The 25,117-nt window shown below is 36.6% G+C and overlaps 1 protein-coding gene across 1 annotated transcript; it reads right to left on the minus strand.

The window, feature by feature from the left end:
• On the minus strand, window positions 1-23,141 carry LOC128732528 (uncharacterized). The gene is made up of 5 exons (XM_053825793.1): window positions 22,976-23,141; window positions 22,857-22,901; window positions 20,667-22,097; window positions 19,198-19,527; window positions 1-18,829 (listed from the first exon to the last, which is right to left on the minus strand). The coding sequence occupies exons 1-5, from the start codon at window positions 23,007-23,009 to the stop codon at window positions 17,682-17,684; spliced, it is 2,988 nt and encodes a 995-aa protein (XP_053681768.1). The 5' UTR covers window positions 23,010-23,141; the 3' UTR covers window positions 1-17,681.
• Between the last annotated feature and the right edge of the window lie 1,976 nt (window positions 23,142-25,117).

Consider the following 25,117-nt stretch of genomic DNA (forward strand, 5'->3'; position numbering starts at 1 on the left):
TATCTGTGCCAATTTAGAATAAGTTTGCCAATTCGCAATAAAAAAGATGAATCACCTATCAGTAAATGTACACGACATTGTTCGTTCGCCGTATGGACCGCGCGGCGCATTCTATAAGCATTCATTAATCACTCATATGAGAGTAGTATCAACCAAGATTGGGACACAACAGTTGGAGAATTTTGTACTCGTAATGGTAGTCGGTTATATTTTTAACTATACTTATAGCTATATTTCGGTAGTCGGTAATTATAACATTCTTACAATTATACTAACATGTGTTTTTTGAAATGGCGTCGAACTAAATCAACGCTTACAATGTTTCTACCCATCATAATATACATACAATCTTACCATCTTATAAAATCTTACCATGTTTACGCTGCAAATACCACCATCAGATATCGCTTCTTTTAGGGCTAAAAGCAGATCAAAACTTGAATATAAGTAATAGCAACGTAAAATAGTTAATATCAGAAGAGCAGTAGATTATAGACAACCTTATTCTTTATTGCGCGTGAATTTTAATTTCGTTCATTTAGTTTTGCTGGCGTAATGAAGAATACCCTCCTCTTTCAATCGAAAAATCGACTCAAAAAAGAATATAAATAATAAAGGCCAGAGTCATTCGTTATTTATTCGTTTATAAATCTAAAGTTTAATAATTATAATGGTCACATACTTAAGGTACCCCGGGGCAAGTAGGACCGAAAAATTGCATATTTAGGGTTTATTCGGCTGTGTAATCTACAACCTATGATTAATTTCCAATTCTTGCAACACAGAAACTGTCCAGTGCTATTACTTCGAAAGTTTAATTAACAAAAGGAGAATTTTCAAAATAATGACGACAGGTCTCACTTGCCTTATTAACCGGCGTAAGTGGGACCTATATTCAAATTTGATTTAAGGCCTAAAATACAAAAAACTGTACCTATATGTACAGCAACATAATATTTCTACTTATGGTTCATTCAAAAATGCCGTAACAAAATCAGTTCATGAGCAATTCCGTAGTAAAAAGCAGTCTTGGGCATAGACGTCTTTCTAAAACACAATCCTGCAACAATCCAATTGACACTATCTAGCAGCACCGCTAAGCCGAGATTTGAACATACGACGACTGGCTTGTTAAGCCAGCATCGTGCCTCGAAACCCAGTAAGTGGTAATTCGTCGCAGCAGCGTTCCATTCAATGGTACATCGTCTTATCTCTATACCTATGGAAAAAGAATTCTTAGAGGAGAGGGAAAAAATCTATGAATCTGCCCGAATCAATGGATATGACAAAAAGTTCGTTGACAAAATAGTTAGTAACCATAAGCGTAAAAACATAGAGAGAATGTTACCACTCTACAACCCCAGAAAGACGACATTGAAAGGATCAGTATGCCATTCTATCCTAAAGCCACAAACCCGATAAAGAAATGCCTTAGGAAACACGGATACCACGTTGTCTTTAAAAGCAACAACACGCTGCGTGATATGCTCTGCAATGTAAAAGACAGGATTCCAGCCGAAGATAAGTCGGGAATCTATCAAATCGATTGTAATGATTGCCCGGCAATTTACATCGGACAAACTCGCCGCAAATTTAAACAACGTGTGAAAGAGCATAAGAATGCAACTGAGAACGAACGAGTGAACGAATCTAGTGTCGCGATGCATGCTGCCAATCATCAGCATAAAATAAACTGGAACAGTGCTAAACTAATAAAACCAGTGAGGAAGTCATCGCATTTGAACGCTTGGGAGTCGCTGCATATCACCACAGCGGAGCAATGTTTGATGAATGAAGACGATGCTCCGATAGTATCGCCGCTCTTTCATCTAACAAAGCTGAAGTTGTAACTGCTCTCTTATCAACATCAGTTGGACCTAGCCCCGATGATGGGTAACATTTACCCGAAACCGGTTGGCGAATAAGGTAAATGCTTATTTTATTTTGTAAGAACAACAAGTGATAGTGTCCAGTATATACATCACATTATTAGTGTTATAGAAGGCCGAAATTGTATTTGGTCAAAACATGAAAGACCGAACCCCTAGCTACTATTTTCTAGAATAGGGGAAGTCGTGTATGGCCGGACAGGCCTCTATGCTCGGACACTAGTGATTTCTCAAAAACAAGAAATGCTAGAATTATTTGGAGGAAATAGAACAATAGTACCTTTAAAATACTATAATTTCATTCTTTCTAAATATTTTTATCATTTTTTTGTTTTTGAGAAATCGCCAGTGTCCGGGCATAGAAGCCTGTCCGGCCATACACGACTTCCCCCTAATCGCCTCTATTCTACACACCGATCGGACTCGGATCCACAGTGGGACGGTTTCAAAAATAGTGACACATAAGTAATAGCATCGATACCTTAAGACAGTGATGGCCAAACTGCGGCCCACGGGCCGCACGTGGCCCTTCGATATGATTCGTGCGGCCCGCGGACTGATTTGAGGGATGGTGGAATTATGGGTAAGCTTTTTGATGGCACAGAAGCCATTCAGTTTAATCGTAATGCCTCGTGTATGCTGTGGATATGAATACCTTCCTGTTTCAATCTTGTGGTGATTTCTAGAAAATGGTTTTTGCTACCGCACTTTTGTTATGCCCTGGAATGGCCTGAGGTCATTTTGACCCGTGGTATTCATGTGGCGATCTGATTTGACCCGCACCATACCTATGCCTGGGCACCACTGCCTTAAGACATTGCATAATAGTTGCTTCAGAAAAGTTTCTTCATTCAAAAAGCACTTTCTGGTGGCGAAACAATATTCGAACATTAGGGTGTCCCTTATAAGATACAAAACATATTTTCTCTATTTTAAGTCAGAAATGACTGCTACCTTCAGAAAAGTTGTAGCAAAACTATTTCCGTGAAACTTTGTTGAATGCTGAAGATTTCGATCTCATGAAAGAAGTTATAGAGCCAAACTTTTATGGACACCCTTAAAAACAATTTTTTCGCTCCATCCATTCGACCATCACCTATTCTCGAAAATGAGGCAAACAACATGTATACACGCATATTTCGTGTTCGCTAGTATGGGTGCTTGCGCTGTCAGAATGCTTTATATATATACCCTATACATTTGAGCAGGTCGAAAGCCGCGAATATTTTCTATAACATTCGGCTATATTCGAGTCTAAAGACATAAATTGGTGTAGAATAAAGCAATCTTATAATTTCACAGCAATGCTGCATTAAATCTGTGCATTCAAGCTCGAAATCTAAGTCTTCTAGTTGAACTCCTTGAAATAAGCCTCATAGCAATTTGACAATGACATTCGCCCAGCCCTGTTTCGCCTTGCTTTGATTTTTTTATTTGGTTTCGCCTGTGTTTTGAAAACAACGCAATTTCGCTCTTTACTATCGCCTGTTTACAAAACGATTTGCAAATAAGCCTTTTATTTCATAACAATGAGAGGGGCTAAACTGCAAATTGTCTTTTGTTTTGATTAAACACTTCTATCGCCCATCACTAAAAACTTGTTTTAAATAATTCTATCGATTAAAACAGAAGAAAGGATTCTTGCCGTGGATATTATCAGTCTTTCCAAGGCGGATGGTGCAAGAAAACGATTTGTTTACATTCTGCTAGTTGCGCCGTAATCGCGAATCACTCCGGATTTCGTTCATTTGGGTTCCGGTTATTCATAGGTAATTCAGTTATATTGCGGTACTTATAATAAATCCTCCTGCTGCGGCGGTGATAACGCGCTCAGGAGATAAGCGCGAGACAACCGCAAAATTAAAATTTAGGTTTTCTGGTTTGTGGTTCGATAAAATATCAGTTTTGTAATGTGTATGTGGTGGAAAATAATTGATTTGGTAAATTTTCAAATACTAAATTACTATAACAAAAATCATGCGATTATCTTATGGTGTTTTGATTCAGCTGTCAAGATAACAGCAATGTGAGGATTTATCTTGCAATCTGCAATAACATCATTCATCTATACAATATAAAAAATTAACTAAAACTAAAATTTAACCCTTAAATGCGCAATGTTGCTTTAAAACAACAGTGAAAAACATCCCCAAAGTAAATTATTTTTACCGCCTTTAGATAAGATTTTTTTTTAATTTAAATGCATTTTTTCAGCGTGCGCATTTAAAGGTTAACACTTTCACAGTGGGAAAAAACGGATGCAATGCACATAAGTGATCTCAAATTTCCAGAAAATTCCATGGTGCCCACCTCTTTCCTGTTTGTAGTCGGAAAGTGTCCCATTTTACTCATATTCGCCTACTTTCTTTTAAATACTTAAACTTATTGGGCTAATCGAAGCAAGATTATATTTCAACAGCTGGTCGGTCGTTTCTGAATTGCATCTGTTCTTTACTTCGTTTTGCCCATTGTGCTATAGTTGCCATGATGCCGCGTCATCGGAAAGCAAGATGCCACATCATCGGAAGAACTAATTAGTAAGGAACACAATCGCAGGCCAAGCACGTTCAGCTTAAATTCAGTTAGTGGTACCAGTGGATGTAGCAATTGAATTCAAGTTCCTAGTTTAGTCATGCACGGGACTTGTAAAATGGCTCACTTTAAGTGAGTTATTTAAAAAAAATTAAAGCGCTCTTCTTGAAAATGATTGCATCATTATAGGTCAGACTTTAGAATTGATGCGAAAGTATCTCTCTACTCTTCTGGAATTATTTATTGATTGGAAATCTGTTACAAGTAAGACTTTTACCAATTCACTTACAATTATTGTGACACAACACGTTTATTCAATCAGTTTTTGGAGAACTGTTATAGGTAGCATTGTTACTTACATGACCAGTCCCCCTTTCAAGGGGGACATTATTCGAAAAAACTCATGTACCTAATCTAGGTTTTGTGATTAGGGTCGTATGGCGGGGCAAAACATCTCGTAAGATCTAGCAAATAGAAACCATAACTAATGCAAAAAAAACAAGGTGTTTTGTATATAGTTACTATATATATAGTTCGGTGGATACATACAAAAATCGGGAGCCAAATAAACGTCAAAAGCGGAGCCAAACGTTTTTCAAAATTCGACTTGTGGGACTAATGTTAATAAACACACTTTATTTTCATAGAACTAGTCATTTTCAACACCCACTAGCGATTATTTTCCGTAAAAAACTGCACATTTCTCCATAATTTCAAATTTAATTTAAAAAATCAGAGTTGCCAATTCGCCTGGTTTTCTATCCGCCGAACTATATATATAGTAACTATAGTTTTGTAAGCATCGCCAAATCTCCAGAACGATGGTTCTTCATGAAACTATGCTCAATAACACAAGGGAACCAGCATAGCGGGATTGACAAAATGGGGGTAGTTCCTTACAAAATGCGGCCAAATAAGGGATTTAGTTAGATAAAATAATAGTAAACTAATATGAAACCAGTTTAAATTTTCTGAAAGGAACTAGTATTATTTCTTAAAAATTTGCAATTTCTTTCCCTTCTTTCCATTGAAACTTTCACGTACATAAAATGTGTATCATCCGCCAATCTTTTTTTCGTTTATATATTTATCTTTTTTAATTACTTAGACTTGGAATAGCTAGTATTAACCGGGACCACAATATACAACCTACTCCTAGTAATAGTAATTATAAGGATCATAGAATGCAATAAACGGTATATATAGCAGTAAAACTTCAGTAAAACGAGTTAGATTACGCTTCTCAGTTGGCGGTCTGAGTATAATAGATGGAGAAAAATAACTCAACCCGTCAGTGTTGGTGGAGGTTGAAATACGCTGCACGCTTAATAAGGGGTTCACCTCCCTTACCCGCGATACACAGAGCCTATAGTAGGAGATGTGGGTTCGAATCCAATTATGTACATTTGACTAAAAAGGAACGATACACAACTTCTTAAGCGTTGCCTTAATAACCGTCCCTTACATATGTTCCGTTCTTTCTCCTTCACACCAGGTTCTATTCTGTTGGATCCTGCCAGATAACACAAGATCGTATTATGAAGTTCACATTAAATCGTATGCATGTCAATTTTACATTGGAGTTGTATAAGGCCATTGCAAATAATTTCAAAAGTTTTTGTCACCCTTGAAAATTGGCTTGAAAAATCGGAGGACAAAAAAATAATTTGTAGGCTATGAGTTAATTTTTTTCATAAAATCAATTGTCTGTGGGTTCTACAGCCTGACAAACTCGAAAAATGAGTGTACGAGTTGAGTTGATGCTTCTAGCACGAAACAAAAATGGAAATTCGAACAACGAAATTTCCGAAAATCGGTCGAAAAATTTTTCTTTCGTTTATGTCTTTTTTCGTAGATTTTTGCATGAAAAATGATAACGTATATTTTAAAAGCAAGAATAGATTTGGTTTGCACGTTTAAACTTTAAATAAAAATGCCTAAAATCAATTTTTTTTTTGCTCGATTAAAAAAATCTGTTTTTTTCCCCTTCAGTAGCCCAACACCGGAAGGACAAAAACTTTATAAAATAATATTTGTAATGGCCTAATTAGAATTTGTCAAAACAAAGTGAACAATAAGTTGTTTTGCAGTCGTGCGTGTCCTCACATACAACTCATGACTGTGAATTATAAAGCAGTGCAATATAAAGTTATATCTTAATTCAGGAATACAGGGTAAATTCGATATAACGTACATTTTGATTTTCAAGTTGTACGTTATATCGAATTGTATGTTATATCGAAGCATACAAAAAGAACTCAAAAATATAGGTCATATTATTTTGTTTTGTTACTGATTGACTACATTTAATAAACAAAGATAATATAATCCAACAAGAAGGGTGTAGCAATCTTTTTCGTATTTTTTCCTGTACACAGTCATGTAAGACTTAAGTACTTTTCAAAGTAAGTACTTTTAGTACAGAGTAAGTACTTTTCAAAGAAATCATTATATTTCGCAAACAGTAAAAGATAGATGGTTACTTTATTCAGCAAAGTTACTAATATTGGTGTGTTCTAAAACTTTTTCGATGAAACATAGGTAGATTCACGGTCACACTAATGGTGTAATAAGATGCGCTGTATTTTAATAATAAACTTATCTAGGGACATTACCCTTGAAAAATAACGGATTTTGACGTAATATTGTCAATTGCAAGGAAAATTGTACCATCCAAAGTGCGATATCGTTCATAAAAGTGCAATTTTGCATTAAATCGTTTCCGTATCTACGGCGCACTTTTTCGTTATCTTCCAAGCAATAAGTGCGCCAGAGATCGAAACGATTTAAGCTAAAATAGCACTTTTATGAGCGATTGCGCACTTATTGATTGGACAATTTTCCTTGCAATTGACAATAATCAATGGTCACGTTTTTGCAACTCAGCAACTGTGCTGTGAAGTGCCCTCATTGGAACTCAGGAACCTTTATCGAGGCACTAGATGGCCATTGTGAATCTGTAAGCTTGACAGGGTATTTAAATGATTGTGAATGAAACTTTATAACGTTATAACGAAGTCTGCCTGTATTAGGTTGCGTGTTCTAAAAACCACGCAAGATAGAATTACAAATGGTTGTCAAAATTTGTGTACGTATATCGCTTCCACTTTGGTACTTAATACTTATATGTTATTATGTGGTGTGAAATATAACTTTTTCGTTCAGATTTGATTTCGTATTTCCCAGTTGCAGTCGAGATATACAAACCAAATTGTTTACTGAACTATCAACATCTTTGTTCCATTACTTTCTTCTACAGTCCCTCCGTTGATTGTAAAAAACTACCATTATAAAAAAAATAGAGCATATTTTTTTGATTACAATTCTTGTATGATTAATGATTTCGTAGAGGAAGTTATCAAAATAATTCTCAACAAGTTCATAAGAAAACGAGTGAAATTGTATAATATGCCCAAACGAGTGGAGGGTCATCTTTGCCTGTCATTATGCCCTTATCATCCCTGCTGACAAGCGTAAAAATATCATGCTGGCCTTCTCGATTTCGCCAACGCTTAAACTTCGCCTTCATCTTGATGAGTTTATACATTTTTGACATTGTAACTAACCATTGCTTGTTATTGACAACAAAACAGTAAACGCCTAAACTCTTTGCGTTGTTTAAAGTTATTTTTGAAGTATCATCTGTTCCACTGGTAACAAAACGCGCTGCTCACTTTTTCGACAGTTTAAAATCATCGCAGGCAAAAATTGCTTGGCTTCGTGTGAGTATACGTTTTGTTTGACTAGGACATAAGCAGTTGGTTTACTTGACAAAATAAAAGAAATTTGCGCTCGCAAATTTGACGACTGTTATAATTCACAGCGTTCGAAAAGATGGGAAACCTACGATGACAGTTCCGTATCGAAACAAAATCAAACTATTTATAACTGAAGGTATTGCGACATTTGCCCCTATTTAGATTACCCCGAATTACACGATTATCACAGTCGAATCTCGCACACGATTTCGCTCAAGGAAAATGAAGTGAAACAGAAGTACAAGGAAAAGAAAGTCAAACTCATACATAAGTTGATTAAACTAAAAGCCACTCTAGTGTCAGATTAACAGTGCAAATTCTGTATGTTGCATTAAACGATTATCACAGTAGTCTAAATAGTCATAAAAGGGGCAATAAATTGACTGATCAAATTTCGTTACACATGGTGGTACTTACGAATCCGTCAAGCCACTCAAACTAAGATATAAAACTTAACTTTATAAAGAAAAGAAACACGAAGTTTTTTTTGCCAGAAATATCGGTTTCAGTGCAAGTAAAAACAAAACGTCATGCGTCTCCATTGAATTTTTGCAACTTTTTTCTTTAAATTTTTTTTTTATATGTTACTAGCTGACCCGACAAACTTCGTATTGCCACAAATTAAACTGTGTTGTACATAAATCGTGAATCTCGGATGACCTTTGTCACAATCTCGAGTTTTGCAAGTTTCTGGCGAGTTCATGGGTGTTTTAATATACAAATTTTAATTTAATTTTATAAATTTTCCTCACAGTAAAGTGGAAAACTCCCCCCATTGCTTAGCCTGATAAAATAAAGCGGATAGCATTTAAATATTCGCCATCATTACAAATCATTTCGCCGAATACCATTTGAACCAACTGAAGGAAAGTAATAGAGGTCAGTAGATCTAGGAAAATAAATAAACCTAGATAGAGGTGATCTCTACGGGGGGCTGTCCCCCGCAGTGGCCGGCGCTTCCGACGGTAGGTCGCCGGCAGCACTCGCGGCCTGTGGGCGTCTCGCGCTGAATTATCTGTTATGCTACTATTGATAGTTTTTGGTGGTCTGGTTATTGACTAATGTTCTATGAAAGAGTCTAAAATTTCTCGAGTTCGATTAGTTTTTGAGTATCGCAAAAATTTCTGTTTTATTTGTATGAGAGTCGTTATTCCCCTAATTGATAGGAGGAAATGCGTATCAACTTAGGGACTATATTGGCTCGTTTCGTTATCCCTGATTTTTATTTTCAGGTATAGGTAATAAGTTCAAGTTGTCACGTAGTTCTCGAGCCGTAAATCTCGCATGTGCATAATATTTTTCGATATAAATTAAAATATGGTTGTATATGAGCACCATTGGCATTACATTAAATTTGTTAAAAACGTATTGTTTATGTAGCATACCGTCATATTTTATAATATACTTTGGCATGTACATATAAATAATATTCAGTAGGCCTTATGACCAATCCCGCTAGTTGGGTACATAAGTAAACAATGTGCATGAGCTGCGAAGGTGGTTTGCTGAGCAGTGAAATAAAATAAAACGTTCTCTTACATTTAGGACGTTGACTGAGTTAGACCTGTTTTACATCTTCTCTATCCGTTACCCGAAAGTCCAATAAACAGGGATAAATATAAAAGTTACAGTGGCGACGAGGATAATTCGGTTTCGCGTGTGAATAAAAGTGATTGCAGTGAGGAGTTTATTGCTACACAGAGGTGTACCGGCAAATTTTTTCCTGTGGAATTATAGGCAACAGTTTTTTCTATGGAATTTCAGCCGTAGCATCAGCAGCTTTCGGGAAAGGTTTTTTCGGACAATTTTGTTCAACGTTTACTGCAGATTAGTTTTTCAATTTCAACTGGTAAGTGAATAGAACAAAGAAAGTTTTATTAGAAAGTGGAATGTTATTGTTCAAAGAGAAAGCCTAATTGAAAGTACTTAGTCATACAATTTAAGCATTGTACTAATTGTTGCTTTTGTTTTCTTTTGTCAACCAGCCGGTCGCTAGCGACGCTTATTTAATAGCATCGGCTAAATAATAGCATGCTAAAGGAGAAGCAGTAGGAGAAATCTGGACCAAACGAAACGTCACTATCGGATTTTTTGCTGGATTTTTTTTTGGAAAAGCAGATTGTTGGCAGCAGATATGAAATTGATTGTATCGATTATGACCGCTAGCCTTGGTTGGACGTATATACCGGTAAATTCAGCGTTACGCTTTTGGCGGCTGTTTACACTGTTTATCTATCGGCATTCAAGAAGGATAAAGTGGCGATGTGTATTATTCGGTTTTGTGCAAAGTTTTGCTGTACAGAAGTGTACGGATAATAGTGTCATTTAATTCGCAATGGCAGTGGAAGCTTTTGGGAAGTTTTTTCCGGGCAGTTTTCATCGTTTAAGCTGGTGCAGAGTAGTTCTACGATTTTATCGCCGGTCGCAAGCGACGCTTAAAAACATCGGCTAAATATTAGCATGCCATTGAAGGAACAGCAGTAGAAGGTATTTGAGCCATACGGAACGCCACCCGGAATACAGTTTTTTTTGAAAAATTTTCGTGGCAGGAGAAATGAGAAAATATTTTGGATGTTTAGGATTTTGGATTATCCGCGATTAATCAGCCTTGCGCTTTTAGCGGCTGCTTGTCAATTGGCATTAGGTTAGTGGCATAAGGTATGTAAGTTTACTGTATTGTTTTTTTGCTTGACTATTTTTTTTAGCGGGTTTGATCAGGTGTAGACATGACGCTAATGGGAAGCATGGGCTCTAACGTCATTAGCACGTCTTTTACCAATTATGGGGAGTGTTTTGAGCGTTTTCCTGCAACAATATTGCAGAAGATAAATGATAATATATTTTAATGAGTTGTTATGGTATGCCTAAAATATATATACCTAAAATATTAAAAAGTATATGGGTAAGAGTTCAAGTCAATGACAAGCAGGCTCAAGTGGAGCTCATTGTGCTAAACAGTTAATATCGTTTCATTTTTGATGGGAAGGTATTGCCTTGATGTGTTTTGTAAAGGATGGAGAGAAGGTTTCTGTTTCTTTAATATGTTTTTATATGAAATCAAATCGGTTTGGTACTTCGTGAAATCGCCCTGATATTAAAAAAATAGAAATACGAAGTACCAATTAAAGCAAAATAGTCCCATTAAAAACAATAATACGCAAAAAGTTAGACATCAAATTTAATGAAACTTTTTGATATGCATTTCAGATATCGACAGAATCAGTCTTGGTCTCGGCCCATAGGGGCAGATTGGACTCGTGCCAGAATCTGAATGTAAGCGTAATGTGGCGCTTCAGATAAACCACCAAAGAAGCATGGTCAAGGGACGAAAAGACGGTGTGCGGATTTTCCGTGGATTTTCTCCAGTCTGGGAGATGTCGCGGCCAGCCAGAAGTACTGTGCATCTCAAAATACCCAAAGTTGTGATCGAAGGAGTTTTAGCGATAGTTTGACATCTTTCAAAAATACTAAGAAGTTCGATAACAATTATATTTGTTTCAAGTGTAAAGCCTTGATTTCTGAAATTTCAAAATTGAATTATAGAATTACAAATTGTATAGTTAGTTAAATGTAAAATGTTTATGAATTATGTTCAATCTTAAGAGGAGAGGTATTGTAGCATACCGTCATATTTTATAATATACTTTGGCATGTACATATAAATAATATTCAGTAGGCCTTATGACCAATCCCGCTAGTTGGGTACATAAGTAAACAATGTGCATAAGCTGCGAAGGTGGTTTGCTGAGCAGTGAAATAAAATAAAACGTTCTCTTACATTTAGGACGTTGACTGAGTTAGACCTGTTTTACATCTTCTCTATCCGTTACCCGAAAGTCCAATAAACAGGGATAAATATAAAAGTTACAGTTTATATCTTAATTTTCGTAATTACTGGCTTTACAAGAACATTTTCGAAAATCCAGGTTAGTCTCATATAACTGGTGCTTACATACCTTATCCATCTAACTTCCCCCATCTACTAACAACAATTCCTTTCCCGAAATACTTGTGAAGATGCAGAGGATTCCCTGGTCTTTAGTAGCAACAAGTACTGGACTAACATTCCTTCCCATTCCACCAGGACCCGCATTCGGACGTGGCCGGCGTCGGTATTGATCAGCATGCAGGGACCTGATAAGGTTGCACAATGAGGAATAGCGTGCTGTCCCAAGTATGCTTTTTCCAGCGATCATTTTGCAATTTTCATTGGTCCTGGTCAATAAAGGAGTAGCAGCACACGGATGGTATCCTATGCTTATGCTTATGAGAGTCGTTATTCCCCTACCACAGGGGTGAGGGGTCTCAAACCATCATAAAAAAATTCCTGCCTCCAAAGCCCCCCACATGCCAAAATTGGTTCCATTTGCTTGATTAGTTCTCTAGTTATGAGGATATTTGTGTTTCATTTGTATAGAAGCCCCCCCCCCCCCAACTATTGAAGGGGGAGGGGATATAATTCCCCACCTAGATGGGAGGGGTCTCAATTCACCATAGAAAAAAATTGCCTATAAAAACACCTACATGCTAAATTTGGTTCCATTTGCTTCATTAGTTCTGGAGTTATGAGGAAACTTGTATTTCATTTGTATGAAAGCCCCCCCTACCTAAAGTGGGGAGGGGTCCTAATTCACCATAGAAAAAATTCTTGCCTCCAAAAACCTTCACCTGCCAAATTTGGTTCCATTTGCTTGATTAGTTCTCGAGTTATGAGGAAATCTGTATTTCATTTGTATGGAAGCCCCCCTCCCTCCCTCTTAAAGAGGAGAGGTCATAATTCCCCTTCTAAATAGGGGAGGGGTCTTAAATCACCATAGAAAAAAATCTTGTCTCCAGAAACACCCACATGTCAAATTTTGTTCCCTTTGCTTGAGGGGTCTCTAACCATCATAAGAACCTTCCCTGACCCCAAAAACCCCTATATGCAAATTTTCACGCCGATCGGTTCAATACTTTTTGATTCTATAAGGAACATACGGGCAGACGACAGACAGAAAACCATTTTTATAGGTATAGATTTGCATGGGAGCCCCCGCTCTTAGTGGGGTGAGGGATCTCTAACTATCATGAGAACCTTCCCTGGCACCAAAAACCCCTACATACAAATTTTTACTCCGATCGGTTCAGTAGTTTTCGGTTGTATAAGGAACATACGGACAGACAGACAGAAATCCATTTTTATAGGTATAGATGTAAAAAACTCTTAACTTTTCAAAAAAAAATATAAGACAGGATTTTTTATGCCCTTACCCATGAACATTTATAAGAGCATAGAAAAAACTAAACATATTTATGAAAAAATAATTGCCGACGATAATAGCAGGCGAAAACCTACCGAATATAAGGGTAGACGCATAATAACCATTCTTCAAGAACTGTTGTCGTATAACTTGTCAGTGCATGTCACCAGAACAATCTTTGAGAAATAGAAAGAAATGTTCGAATTACTGTCATTTTAGCAACAGGAGCAAATGTTTCATCATAATCTATTTTAGAACGCTGAGAACACCCTTTTGCAACTAATCTTGGTTTATTAAAGGAATGATTACCTCTTCTTGATAAGATGTACAGTTGGAATGCGTGTCGCCTATGTTGCCAAAATCGAGACCTTTTTTTGATATGACAAAATTGAATGTAAATACGTTAGAAATTGAATAAATAGGTTATTAATCAACGATTGCAATCATTTTATGCTTGAAAAGTCCGCCAAGAGCTATCCGTCCGGTGTAAGTTTTTGGCAACCTGCGGTAAGACGTGGTCCTACGGCAATAAAAATATTATTGTTCGAAACATTTTATAACAGCAAACTTTTTTTCATGAATACACTGAGGGTATCATTTTTGCGTCGTTTAAAGCATGTATGCGAAAACTGACTAATATTTAAGCATGCCAAAAACGGATACTTTTGTTGCCAAAATCGAGGCATGCCAAATTCGAAATGCTACTGTATTTAGAATTAATAACCGATCTATCTATAGAACAAACCATTCCGGGATGTTACTTATCGTCTTCAAAACAATTAAAATCCATTTTTTAAAAACTGTTCAATTTTGGCACATTTGCTAAATTCACCGGTGCCAAAAGCGAATTGGCGATGCTGCATTTCTTTTTAGGCTAGATCTGTTTTGTAGCGTTTGCCGAAATAAAATAATTTTCTATTATACAGGCCGGACTCGATTATCCGGAGATTCGATTAACCGGGGATTCGATTATCCGGGTTTTTAGACTCGATTATCCGGGTGAAAAACATTTTTTTTTCGCTGATTTATTTTAAACCCAAATGTTATAATTTTCATGCTACATGATGATTCCAACTAGACAAGCATTGAATAACCTCCCTAAAGCTACAAAATTCCTTACTTATATCACGAAAAAAACCAAAATAAATCCTGCGATAATGAAATTAATTTTTTTACTTAAAAATCATCACCATAAAAAAACATCTATAATACCTAAATATTGAAAAACATAACATACAAAAAATAATATTGTACCAAAAAAAATCGTAAGAAAGGATTTTTCTGACTTTTGGGAAGATAGATCAATAATAAATCAAACATTTCTGATGCCTAAAAGTCAAAAAACTCGACATACCAAAAAAAATTTGTACCATTAATGATGATTCGATTATTCGGGTGATTCGATTATCCGGGCTGAAAATAAAAATGAGCACCCGGATAATCGAGTCCGGGCTGTATCTCATTTTCGAATACTAAAAAATCGAAATTTTTACCGAACGATAGGGTGACTGACCCTTTCGTCAGAGCCAAACACAATCCCTATTTGGTCGGTGTTAAATCAAACCAGACCAAGTCGCAAAATTTTAAAAAAATAAGTTAATGACAGCAAACGATTAAGAATTTTCTAAGCTACATATTCCTCTAATCAGATTACCTACATAAATGTTGCAAACAGCCAGAGATATGAAATGATTTCGAATGATTGATAGCTATAAACTACGCAGCAGCAGCAGCAAACTTTGAACGCGTTTTTCTCGAAATCAAAGTTTTGTCACTTGGTTCGGTCTGACTTAACACCGACCGTTTGTTTTTGAGTTTTCATAGGAATTATTGTCTGCAACTACACTCAAATCTCGCTTTACGTACACTATTGGGGGGGACGTAAAAAAAAATCGGTCGTAAAAAAAGTGGACGTTAATTCAAATTTCGGACGTAAAACGAGAGGATGTCAAATTTCTGACATAAAACGAAATCACGTAACATTAATGGACGTAATACGAGATTCTAGTGTACTTTTTGACGCGAAATGATTTCTACACTAGCTATACATGCACATCTTGTAGACAGACTGACAGATAAAATATTTCATTCGTTGAATCGTGCGCATGAGCTATCCAACTTCCACGAGAAAGAGAAATCACAGCTCAAATTTTCAAGTAGGTCTACTCCGAATGATCAGCAGATTCTATTATTTGTCATATTCAAAACAGGTCGGAAAATCAAGAGCGCTTTTATTTTTGAAAAAAAGTGTGAAAACTAGTGGGTTTTGATACAGTAGAATTTCGAATTTGGCAAGAAATGCGTGTCGCCTATGTTGCCAAAATCGAGACCCTTTTTTGATATGAAAAAATTAATAAAAATGGGTCAAAAATAGGTTAAATATAATCAATGATTTTTCTACGATTGCAACCATTTTTAAAACTCTACGGTATATTACCTTTCGAAACATTCTACAACTTATTGAGATTTAGCATTATTAGTAAAAGAAGTTATTTTATTAGGCTATTCAGAAAAGCAACACTGATCGGAAAAGTTTAACGTTGCTAAACTTCTTAACAAAAATGATTAACACATTTCTTTCAACAAGTTACAGCGATTGAAAGCGTAAAATAATTTATTGAACTCTCAAATAAAAAATAAGCGTACAAACAATAATTGGGGTCAATTCCGTACAAACCAACCAACCAAGAATACCGTAATTTGAATTGGGTTTTACGTTATTTCTTTTGCAGAACATCATACTGAACAAAAAAAATCTGTGGCTTGTAACAGTTTCCTCAATGGTCCATTGCATGTCGAATCGACTATCGACCAAACCAAATATATTATATTGTGTGTGTTTATTGACATCAAAGGTGCAATCCACGAAAAATATTTCAATATGGAAAACATATCCAATTTATTAAAACGCTGACAGTCAGTCATCCGTGTTTTCAGTTATTTAAAAAAGAGCTGATTTCCGATTCCTAGGTGTTTGTTTTTCAATAGTGAATTGATGTTATATTCGCCGCTAGGTCTACGGTTACTCACAAGACAAGATGTAGTATGAAATCGCCAACTAACTACCTGGCATAAAAAAACGTTCGTTACTAAATTTATCGACCGACACATTGGCAAACTTAACTTACACATCAGAAAGGCCGGTGACATACGACCAATAACATATTTGCTCTAGACGTGATAAATGTGCAATTTCGGATAATAATTTTAATCTAAATTAGTAAAGTTGCACGACTGCAACAGCTGACCTTTTTTCTTTCAATTTTATATGCAGACCATCTGCATTAGATTTGTAGCAGCAGTTTAGGCTGATGAAAATCATGTTGCATATTTTCATATATTGTCGTGTTATCATTATGTACTATTTATCCTGCAACAAATAGGCAAACGCAAAGACACGACTACTATTTTTTAGTAGTTTCAATAAAAACAAAATAATTATTTTATCAGTGTTTCACATTTTATTTCAGATTCACACTAAAATTATTTCATTGGAAGTGCTTACTACATGTATCCATCACATACAAATGCGATGCTCATAATATTCATACGTGTTATGAATGTGTAGCATATAATTCTTCATTAATTTGTCAGCATTATGTTGCATGAATTAGTACTGTCTAATCGTTGTTGTTAGATATTTTATCTTTTAACAAACAACGGAATTAGAAAAAAGATTACTCTACTATTTTCTGGAACTACTTGATAAACGAAGTTTTTTTTAATAAAGTTTTAAAACTGACATAATTTCCAACTTATCTTTATCATTACAAATCGGTATTATGGTATTACTCAATTACGAACAAAAACATGTTTTTTCGCTTACAATCCTAAGCATTTAATAAAATTAAATAAATACTTCTGTTTGGCCGGATCGTAAATTACCGGTTGCTTTTGTTTCATTATGTTGTTTATTTTAAGTGCTTGCATATACAGCATTAATATTGGTAAATGTTTGAGATTTAAATTTGCGTTATTCGACCGTACTATATATAGTCAACGTTTTCTAAAATAAAAGCTTCAATTGATTCTTGTCTTCTGATAATATTTCCAAAGTTGTTGAGTAGATTGCAAATACACTTAAAAAGTATTATATATCATTGTTATTTCTATGCCTAAAAATCTGTTTCTATACGATGAATCTTCCCTGCTCTGTACGGGGAAAGAGGAAGGGAGCTGTGTCCTGTTACATACAAGATACTAATCTCTTGTAAAAGAATTACTTCACACTTTCTCTTCTACTTTCGTACGCACACCATTTCTTAAAAACGGCGGCTAAAAATGCTACCAGCGAGGCGGCTGCCCGTGTTTGAATTTTGGGAATTTGAATTATTCCATTTATTACCGCCAGCATTGCCGGAGTTAAAACCGCCACTGTTATTAGAATTACCACCGCCAAAGTTTCGGTTGGTATTCGTGTTAAACTCACCAAAGGACATACCACCTCCCTGGTTGCCGCTATTAAACGGTTTATTTTGACGGTTCTGGTTGAAATTATTTCCCTTGTTGCCACCAAAATTGCCGTTACTAACATCATCATCGAAATTGCTGTTTTGATTACGATTACTGAAGTTACCACTGAACTGATTGCTACCGCCAAATCGGTTATTGCCACTACTGCCGCTATTATTTCCGCTACCAAACGAGCTAAAATTATCGTTTTGGTTGCGGTTACCGCCGAAGTTACGGTTGTTGCCGCTAAAGTTGTCACTTGAGAAATTATCATTGTTTCGAGTGTTACCAAAGTTGTCGCTAAAGTTATCACTGGCAAAATTGTTACGATTATTGCCAAAGTTGTTGCCACCTCCAAAGGAGTCAGTGTCGAAGTTATTGTTGCGATTATTTTGATTACGATTTTGATTCGGGTTGCGGTTGAAATTTCCGCCACCTTGGTTCCTATTCTGATTCATGTTGCTACCAACTCCTGGCTTATTTTGCTGCACACGGTTGCCCTGATTTTGGTTCTGGTTTGTACGGTTCACGCTACCGCCGTCAACATTAGCACCACGATTCTGGTTGATTGGCTGATTACCACGGTTAGCCATATTCTGACCACCACGGTTTTGATTTATCCCGGGGGCATTTTGGAAGTTACCACCAGCATTATTGTTACCAAAGCTATTGTTGGCATTGCCACGATTTTGATTTTGATTCTGGTTCATTCTTCCTTGGCCACGGAAGTTGCCTGGACCGCCTTGGTTATTACGATTACGATTTCCGAAACCACCGTCGCCGAAATTGTTCGAATTTGCGATTGGTGGATCGGGGTCGTTGAACGAGTTCTGGTTAGAAGCCAGACTCTCGCCAACGTTCTTGCCAGACATAAAGGCGAGACGTAACAAATCTTGAATAGCTTGGGGATTGTTCAGATTGTTATTGGGATTGAAGCCACCAGGGCCTTGATTAAAACCTGTAAAACGAGATGGTTTTTGAATTACATTGCTTTTTGAATAAAGGCAAAAAATTGTATCAATTCAACACATTTCAGTATAAACTTCATAGTTTATAATAAACACGAGACAATATTGATACTTAAAATACTCGAATTGCTCGATACGTAATGAAATTATAAACTTTGAAGCAAACTAAAAGCATAGCTCATAACGAACTGTCAGATTAGAATAGAAATTTCGTAAATTGAAACATAGAAGGAACAGTGGAACTGCAGTAATAGAATTCAACTGTTGGCATAAATGCCTAATGCTGTTTTAGAGGGATTATCCAGAAGGATCTGAAACAAAAAAGAACAAATAACAAGAAAAGTATCCGATATCTTACCGGGTCCATTTAGGCGAGGGCGTTTGTTCATTGGACCTCCCTGGTTCATTGGAGTTTTCTTGAGCATATCTGGATTTTGAGAAATAATCTTTGCGATGCCATTTAATACTCGTGAATCATCTTCATCGTAAAGACGCATATTAACTGTTTCGTTGATTCTCTCAACCCTACCTTTAGGGAAAGGATGGTTTGGTGTGTCAACTTTCAACATTTTTTCAGCATCGGCCGGATCATTGAGCTCAATATAGGCCACCAATCGAGATTTTTTCACAATGCGATTAATCTTGCCAACGAAAGGCTTAATTTTTTTGAATAATGCATCCTCGGACACTGGAGACCAAAAAAAAAAAAAGAAACAGATTGATAGAATATAACCCATCCAAAATACAATACTATTATCTAAAGGAGAATAGAAGTACGAACCGCCGAGCACTTCAAACTGACAAATAGAAAGTAAAAACAATTTCTACACATTTAGTACTCGCGATATTTTAAATTGCTTAAAATGTGTGGTTGCGCTGTGCACGTCTAAAAACGACATTGGTAACAATTTAAAGTACAAGAAAAGAGATAGAGTAGTCTATTTTGAACAAAGCGTTACTCAAACATTCTGACATTTATGGTAAAATCAACTAAGAAATGTCTATCCTCTATCGTTTTATCCTACGGCATAACGGTCTCCGGTCTGTCCTGTAAAATTATTTCTACTTTATACTCGTCAAATCGTACTTTGAATCCAATTCGATCAAGTCAGTGACCGCTTGTTAGTCATGTGTTAAAGATTGTCATCGTCATTCGATACAAAATGCGATTTAAACGAATTTAAAACTAAAGCTTAACTCCGGTAGGCCCTATCTGATATATCCTAGAGAACAGTGTGGTAAAAAAAGTTGATAACGTTAAATAATATAATCTTGATCTCCTTATTTAACTCTTCAAAATTTGAACTGACATAAAATCGTAAATCAGTGACTTAGGGCAAGCAAAAATAGGAAGTTTAGCTACTAACGCTCGCGCAAACAGCACATAAATGATACGGCGGACTTACGCTACTAGCACTCATAAAAGCTACACATTTTTCCATATAATGTACTTGTACGGGAGGGTATTTTCAGCCCATTAAGCGATGGCATCTATTTTTTCGGCCTATGACCTTGTTCTAGTGGAAAAACAGGTGGTTTCGACGTTCTTTGAATAAAAAGTAGTAATTACTTAGTCTTGAGAAAATAGTTATAACATATTACAATTGTATGTCGGCAAAGTATATATATTGGCGAAAGAAAAGGGAAATAGGCTGAGTTTAGAAACCTGCTGAAAATACCCTCCCGTTCCCTACATTCAGAATGTTTGATCAAATTGAGCTGATTTGACGCAATTACCAATTTGCTTTTTTTGTGAATTGCGACCAAAAAACCAGCAAACAGCGGATTCGTCATAGAAAATTAGAGTAGAAAAAAGTCCATACTTACGGTAAGGGATTTTTGTTAATTTCAGTGTTTTCTCCTCGTTGAAAAACTCTTCACCTCGTAGCGGTAGTACATGCAAACGGTGTCCGCCAAAAAATTTATGGTCCAAGAACTGACACGCATTATCAGCGCTTTCGGCATAATTGTAATAAATAATAAAGGTTTTTACCGGATGTGGTGCGCTCGTACGATAGAGAAGAATTTGAGGTGAAAACATAAATTTGATTGGTCCATGCTGTGCAAAATAGCGTTTTAAGTCCAATGGTGGGCAATTAAACGGTACATTGCCAACAAACACAGGATAAAATGCTTCCAGTTTCTTCAATACGGCTAACTGTTCCTTTGTTTTTTCTTCTGGCTCTTCAGGTTTACCGTCTTCGTTAGTTTTTAACTTGCGCTTTTGTGCTTGTGGGCGTAGCACCAATGGTCCATCATATTTTTTGACCGTCACTTCTTTAGTAGCCTCCTTGTTTTCCTCCGTTGGTGCCGGAAAAGTGGTGCAAGCAAGAGCTTTTTCTACGGAGTCTGCCGATTTGAAACAAACTATAGCGGCGTCAATGCAATTACGGCGGTTGACAAAATCAACTTCACCAAATTGTTTGAAATGATCATAAACTTGCTCTTCAGTAGTTGTTTTGTCCAAAGAGGTAACATAAACAGACGTTTTATAGTTGGGAATTAATGCCGATCCTAGATGTAAAGCATGAATTCGTTTATCTTCAAAAACACGACCATTCAAAGCACTAGCAGCTTTGACTGCTTGTTCTTCTGTCTCGTAAAATATGCGAGCATAATTTGACGCATTTTGGCTCATATTATTTGAAACAGCTTCTATAATGGTACCACCATCGGCACATTGTTTCTTCATTTCCTCTTTGTCTTCGATCCACTTGTTGGGTATATTCAGCAATTGAACGCGATTACGGTTACGGAAAAACAGCTTTGCGGCACGCCAAATATCAAGATGTTGGTTTTGGTCGCGTTGGTTAACGTCATGCGCATTAAAGCCAGCTGCCTTCAACTTTTCCAAAATGGCTGCCTTGTCAGAGTCTTTAGCCGGACAAATATAGCAAAGGGGATAAAAAAGCAATATCGAAGTAGGTTCAACTCCCGCTGCTTGAACCTTATCCCACAACTGTTCCTCCGTAGCATTTTCATCTTCCACAACGATAACGAATGTGTCACGCCGAATATGACGGATTGTAATATATTCTAGGTGCATACGAAGGCGACGGTCACCCAAAGTCGACCCTTCGTTTTCAGCAAGAGCCTTGGCAGCTGTTTCCTTGTCCTTAAATAGGAGCATAGCCAGCGTGTACTTACGATAGTGGAAGATTTCCACATTCTCGATTTCATAACCACTGAAATGATCACGTAGTTGTTGCTCAGTGACATCCCAGGGTAAATTGCCAACGTTCATCTTGCGTTGGTGTTCTGGAGAAAATAAAAGACATTGTTATTATGCCATTATGCCAGTATCAGAGTTTGAGTTAATGGGGGATCGAGCCACGTCCTTCATATATTTATTTACTATTTGATGGGGCTTTCCTTTATATATATATATATGACAGTTAACTGTGCTTTTGTTGTAAAACAGCGTCATAACTACTGAATTTATAATTAAAATATTATTTAATCATACAGCACTTTGGTAACTCAGAAGCGAATTTGCTACTACTGAGGCAACACAGACTCATAACGAACCCTTATTTCCGAAATTCTAAAATCTCTCATGCTTTTATTTTTGGAGTAAACATGCTGTATGCTCTGTTCGAATTTATGATCAATTCTGGCTTTAGTTTTCAAAGGTCGCATAATCAACCCTTTTGCATGCATTATGCGACCTTCTGAAAACTAAAGCCAGAATTAAACGAAAAACTATAAAGTGAGTTAAGAGACCCTTCCCCGTATATAACGCATATTCGTTATGAGTCAGGTAACACAGTAGGTCATAACTTTTCATTTTACATGGCGATGAATATCAACAAATTGCAGTTAAACATTTCAAATCGAAATTTAAAAAAATGTTAATCCAAGCCTAATGTCAGAGGCAACTTTATGTCGCTTCGAAAATGGAACGCCATTTTGTTCATCGCCAAAAAAACAATGTGGCACTACGCATTGGGGCCAAGCCGCCATTTTTCACAAGGCTTGGCAAGCAAAAAAAAATAAAGCTCGCAAAATTATACTTACCGTTATCGGGCTTTGGGCCTTCAGACTCATTTTCGGTATTTTTTTCTAAAACAGCAGAAACGTATAAAAAAAATTAATTAAAACTTCTTCATTCACTATTTTCACGAATATTAACTCACCTGCGCCTGCAGGTTTCATTTCAACATCAGTCATTTTCAAAGGAATTGCACTCAAATCGGTCAAATGTCACAAATGAACAAAAGAAATGCAAATGGAAAAACTTTTAAATTTTCAAGTTTTCCGAACAAAGAGCGACAAGACCAACGATGTTCTCAACGCGAAGTATGGCGAACAATGAAAACGGAATTACACATTCGCTTTACAGAACAGGGATGCCAAGTCAAAGTTCAAAGGTCTTCATTGCATGCAGGGTTACCAGGTGAATTTTTGAAAAGTCTTCACGAATCAAGAAAAAATCTAGATAGAATTAACAAAAGGGCGAATGTCGCAAATGTAAACAAAACGAGTGAGAGTTACTTTTTGCTGGACCAGCATAGGAAAATCAACCCTCACTCGGTTTGTTTACGCTTGCGACATTCGCCCTTTTGCTAATTCTATCTTCAAATGTCTTCATTTCTCGGGAAATTTTTCAAATGGCGTTATCTAACATTTGCATGGAACTGAGAAAATCAACAGTGAAACCATAGAGAACAGACTACCAGGTAATTGACAAAAAGTGTGTAAAAGGCTTCTATGTAATCTACGAGTAATCCTTCAATAGAGCACCCCTCGAGCAGTAAGTGGCAAACTAAATCTTGATGTCGCTGCCATCGCTGCTATGTAACTCTAGCACAAAGCAATATTGATAAAGGTACATGGATATTTTTTGATGCGTTTGGCAAACTATTTCTGGAGGGCGCTATCGACAGATTTTACACACAAAAAATCGATTACTTCCTTCGAGCCTGTTAATCTGTTCTCTGTGGTTCGAATTTGCCAAGAATTTGCCATCACTTATTGCTCGAGGGGTGCTCGTGTGCTCCATATTTAATAAAAAGGCTTTTATCCAAGGGAATGCTCCATTAACAAGAGCAGCGAGTACAACATCGAACAATGAAACTTGATGCTTTGCTTTTTTCTTTTTTTTTTCTCGCTACACGGTAAAAAATCGTCACGTCTATTTCAAGTGCGTTTGCACTTGATTCAGTCTGACACTTGGCACTACAAATTGAAGTGATTTACCTTTGATTTTCAGGTGATTCTCAATTTGTAATTATCACCACTGTCTTTATCCATTGAATTCGAAATTGTTTGCATTTCTCAAATGTCAAAAATGTGCATGTCAGTAAGAAACAGTCACAAACTCGCGGCAGCAGTGAAATTCTGCATTTTAAGTGAGAAGAATATTATCCAATAGAATCATTTATGTGCTCTTCAGAGTGAGTATAAAAGGAATTATAACTATGATTTAAATTTATTAATAACCATTTGGTTTTAAGGTCACGGAGCTGATTCCAAGTACCGGGCAGGCCAAACACAATGAAGATTGTCACATGCAACCGGTATTCACCGTTCGGAAACGTTTTTGCGGAGGGTGTAGTGCAACTGACGCTTCTTCATTATACATTACATGGTATTTATGTAAGGCATTTAAATTGTTAAAATTGTAATTTGCAAGCATTGTAAATAAAAAAATTATAATAAATAGTACCACTATCATTGACATTATTGACTGTTCAGTTTCAAACCACAGCAGATGAACAAAAATGTATAAAAACATTCCAATTGAAGTGCTTTTCTGTTGATTTCATCATGTTTTGTATTAATTCAATTCAAGAGATCTGCATTTCGGATTGAACTCTTTGGCAAGTAGTGCGAATTCAAAGGTAAATCACTTTTCTTCAACGTGATCTTTTTTTACCGTGTATTTTACTGCATTGAAATTTATGACACTTTTGGAAGCGTTGACAGTTTTGGAAGCGCGATGTTATCCTCTGTCAAATACATAGCGAGGGATAGCACAGCGCATCCCCTCGCTTTTATCCCGTCTTTAATAAAAAGGCTTTTGATCACAACGCGTAATTCGCTATGTGCGCCTACGGCACCCCATCGGCAGGCAACCATGTTTTCGCCGCCAACATCTCGTGTGTACGAAAATAAGATAGCATGTCAGCACTGCGTTTCACTCAACTGCCAGCAGTCTGATTTGGGCCCGCTGTCAAATTTTGAGCCCAGGACATGCTGACGCTGACGTTCACTGCAGCTCGATATAGAGATGTCGATGGGGTGGCCTACGGGGTGAAGTGGCTGTCAAATTCATA

This window comes from Sabethes cyaneus, chromosome 1, assembly GCF_943734655.1.
Source record: "Sabethes cyaneus chromosome 1, idSabCyanKW18_F2, whole genome shotgun sequence".
NCBI classification, from domain to species: Eukaryota; Metazoa; Arthropoda; class Insecta; order Diptera; family Culicidae; genus Sabethes; species Sabethes cyaneus.

Coding starts and splice junctions, on each gene's coding strand:
- LOC128732528 (XM_053825793.1), bottom strand. CDS start 23,009: ATGACTGATGTTGAAATGAAACCTGCAGGCGCAG. Junction 19,528..20,666: donor ATTAACAAAAATCCCTTACC/GTAAGTATGGAC, acceptor TTTGGTCTCCAG/TGTCCGAGGATGCATTATTC. Junction 18,830..19,197: donor CCCTCGCCTAAATGGACCCG/GTAAGATATCGG, acceptor CTCGTTTTACAG/GTTTTAATCAAGGCCCTGGT.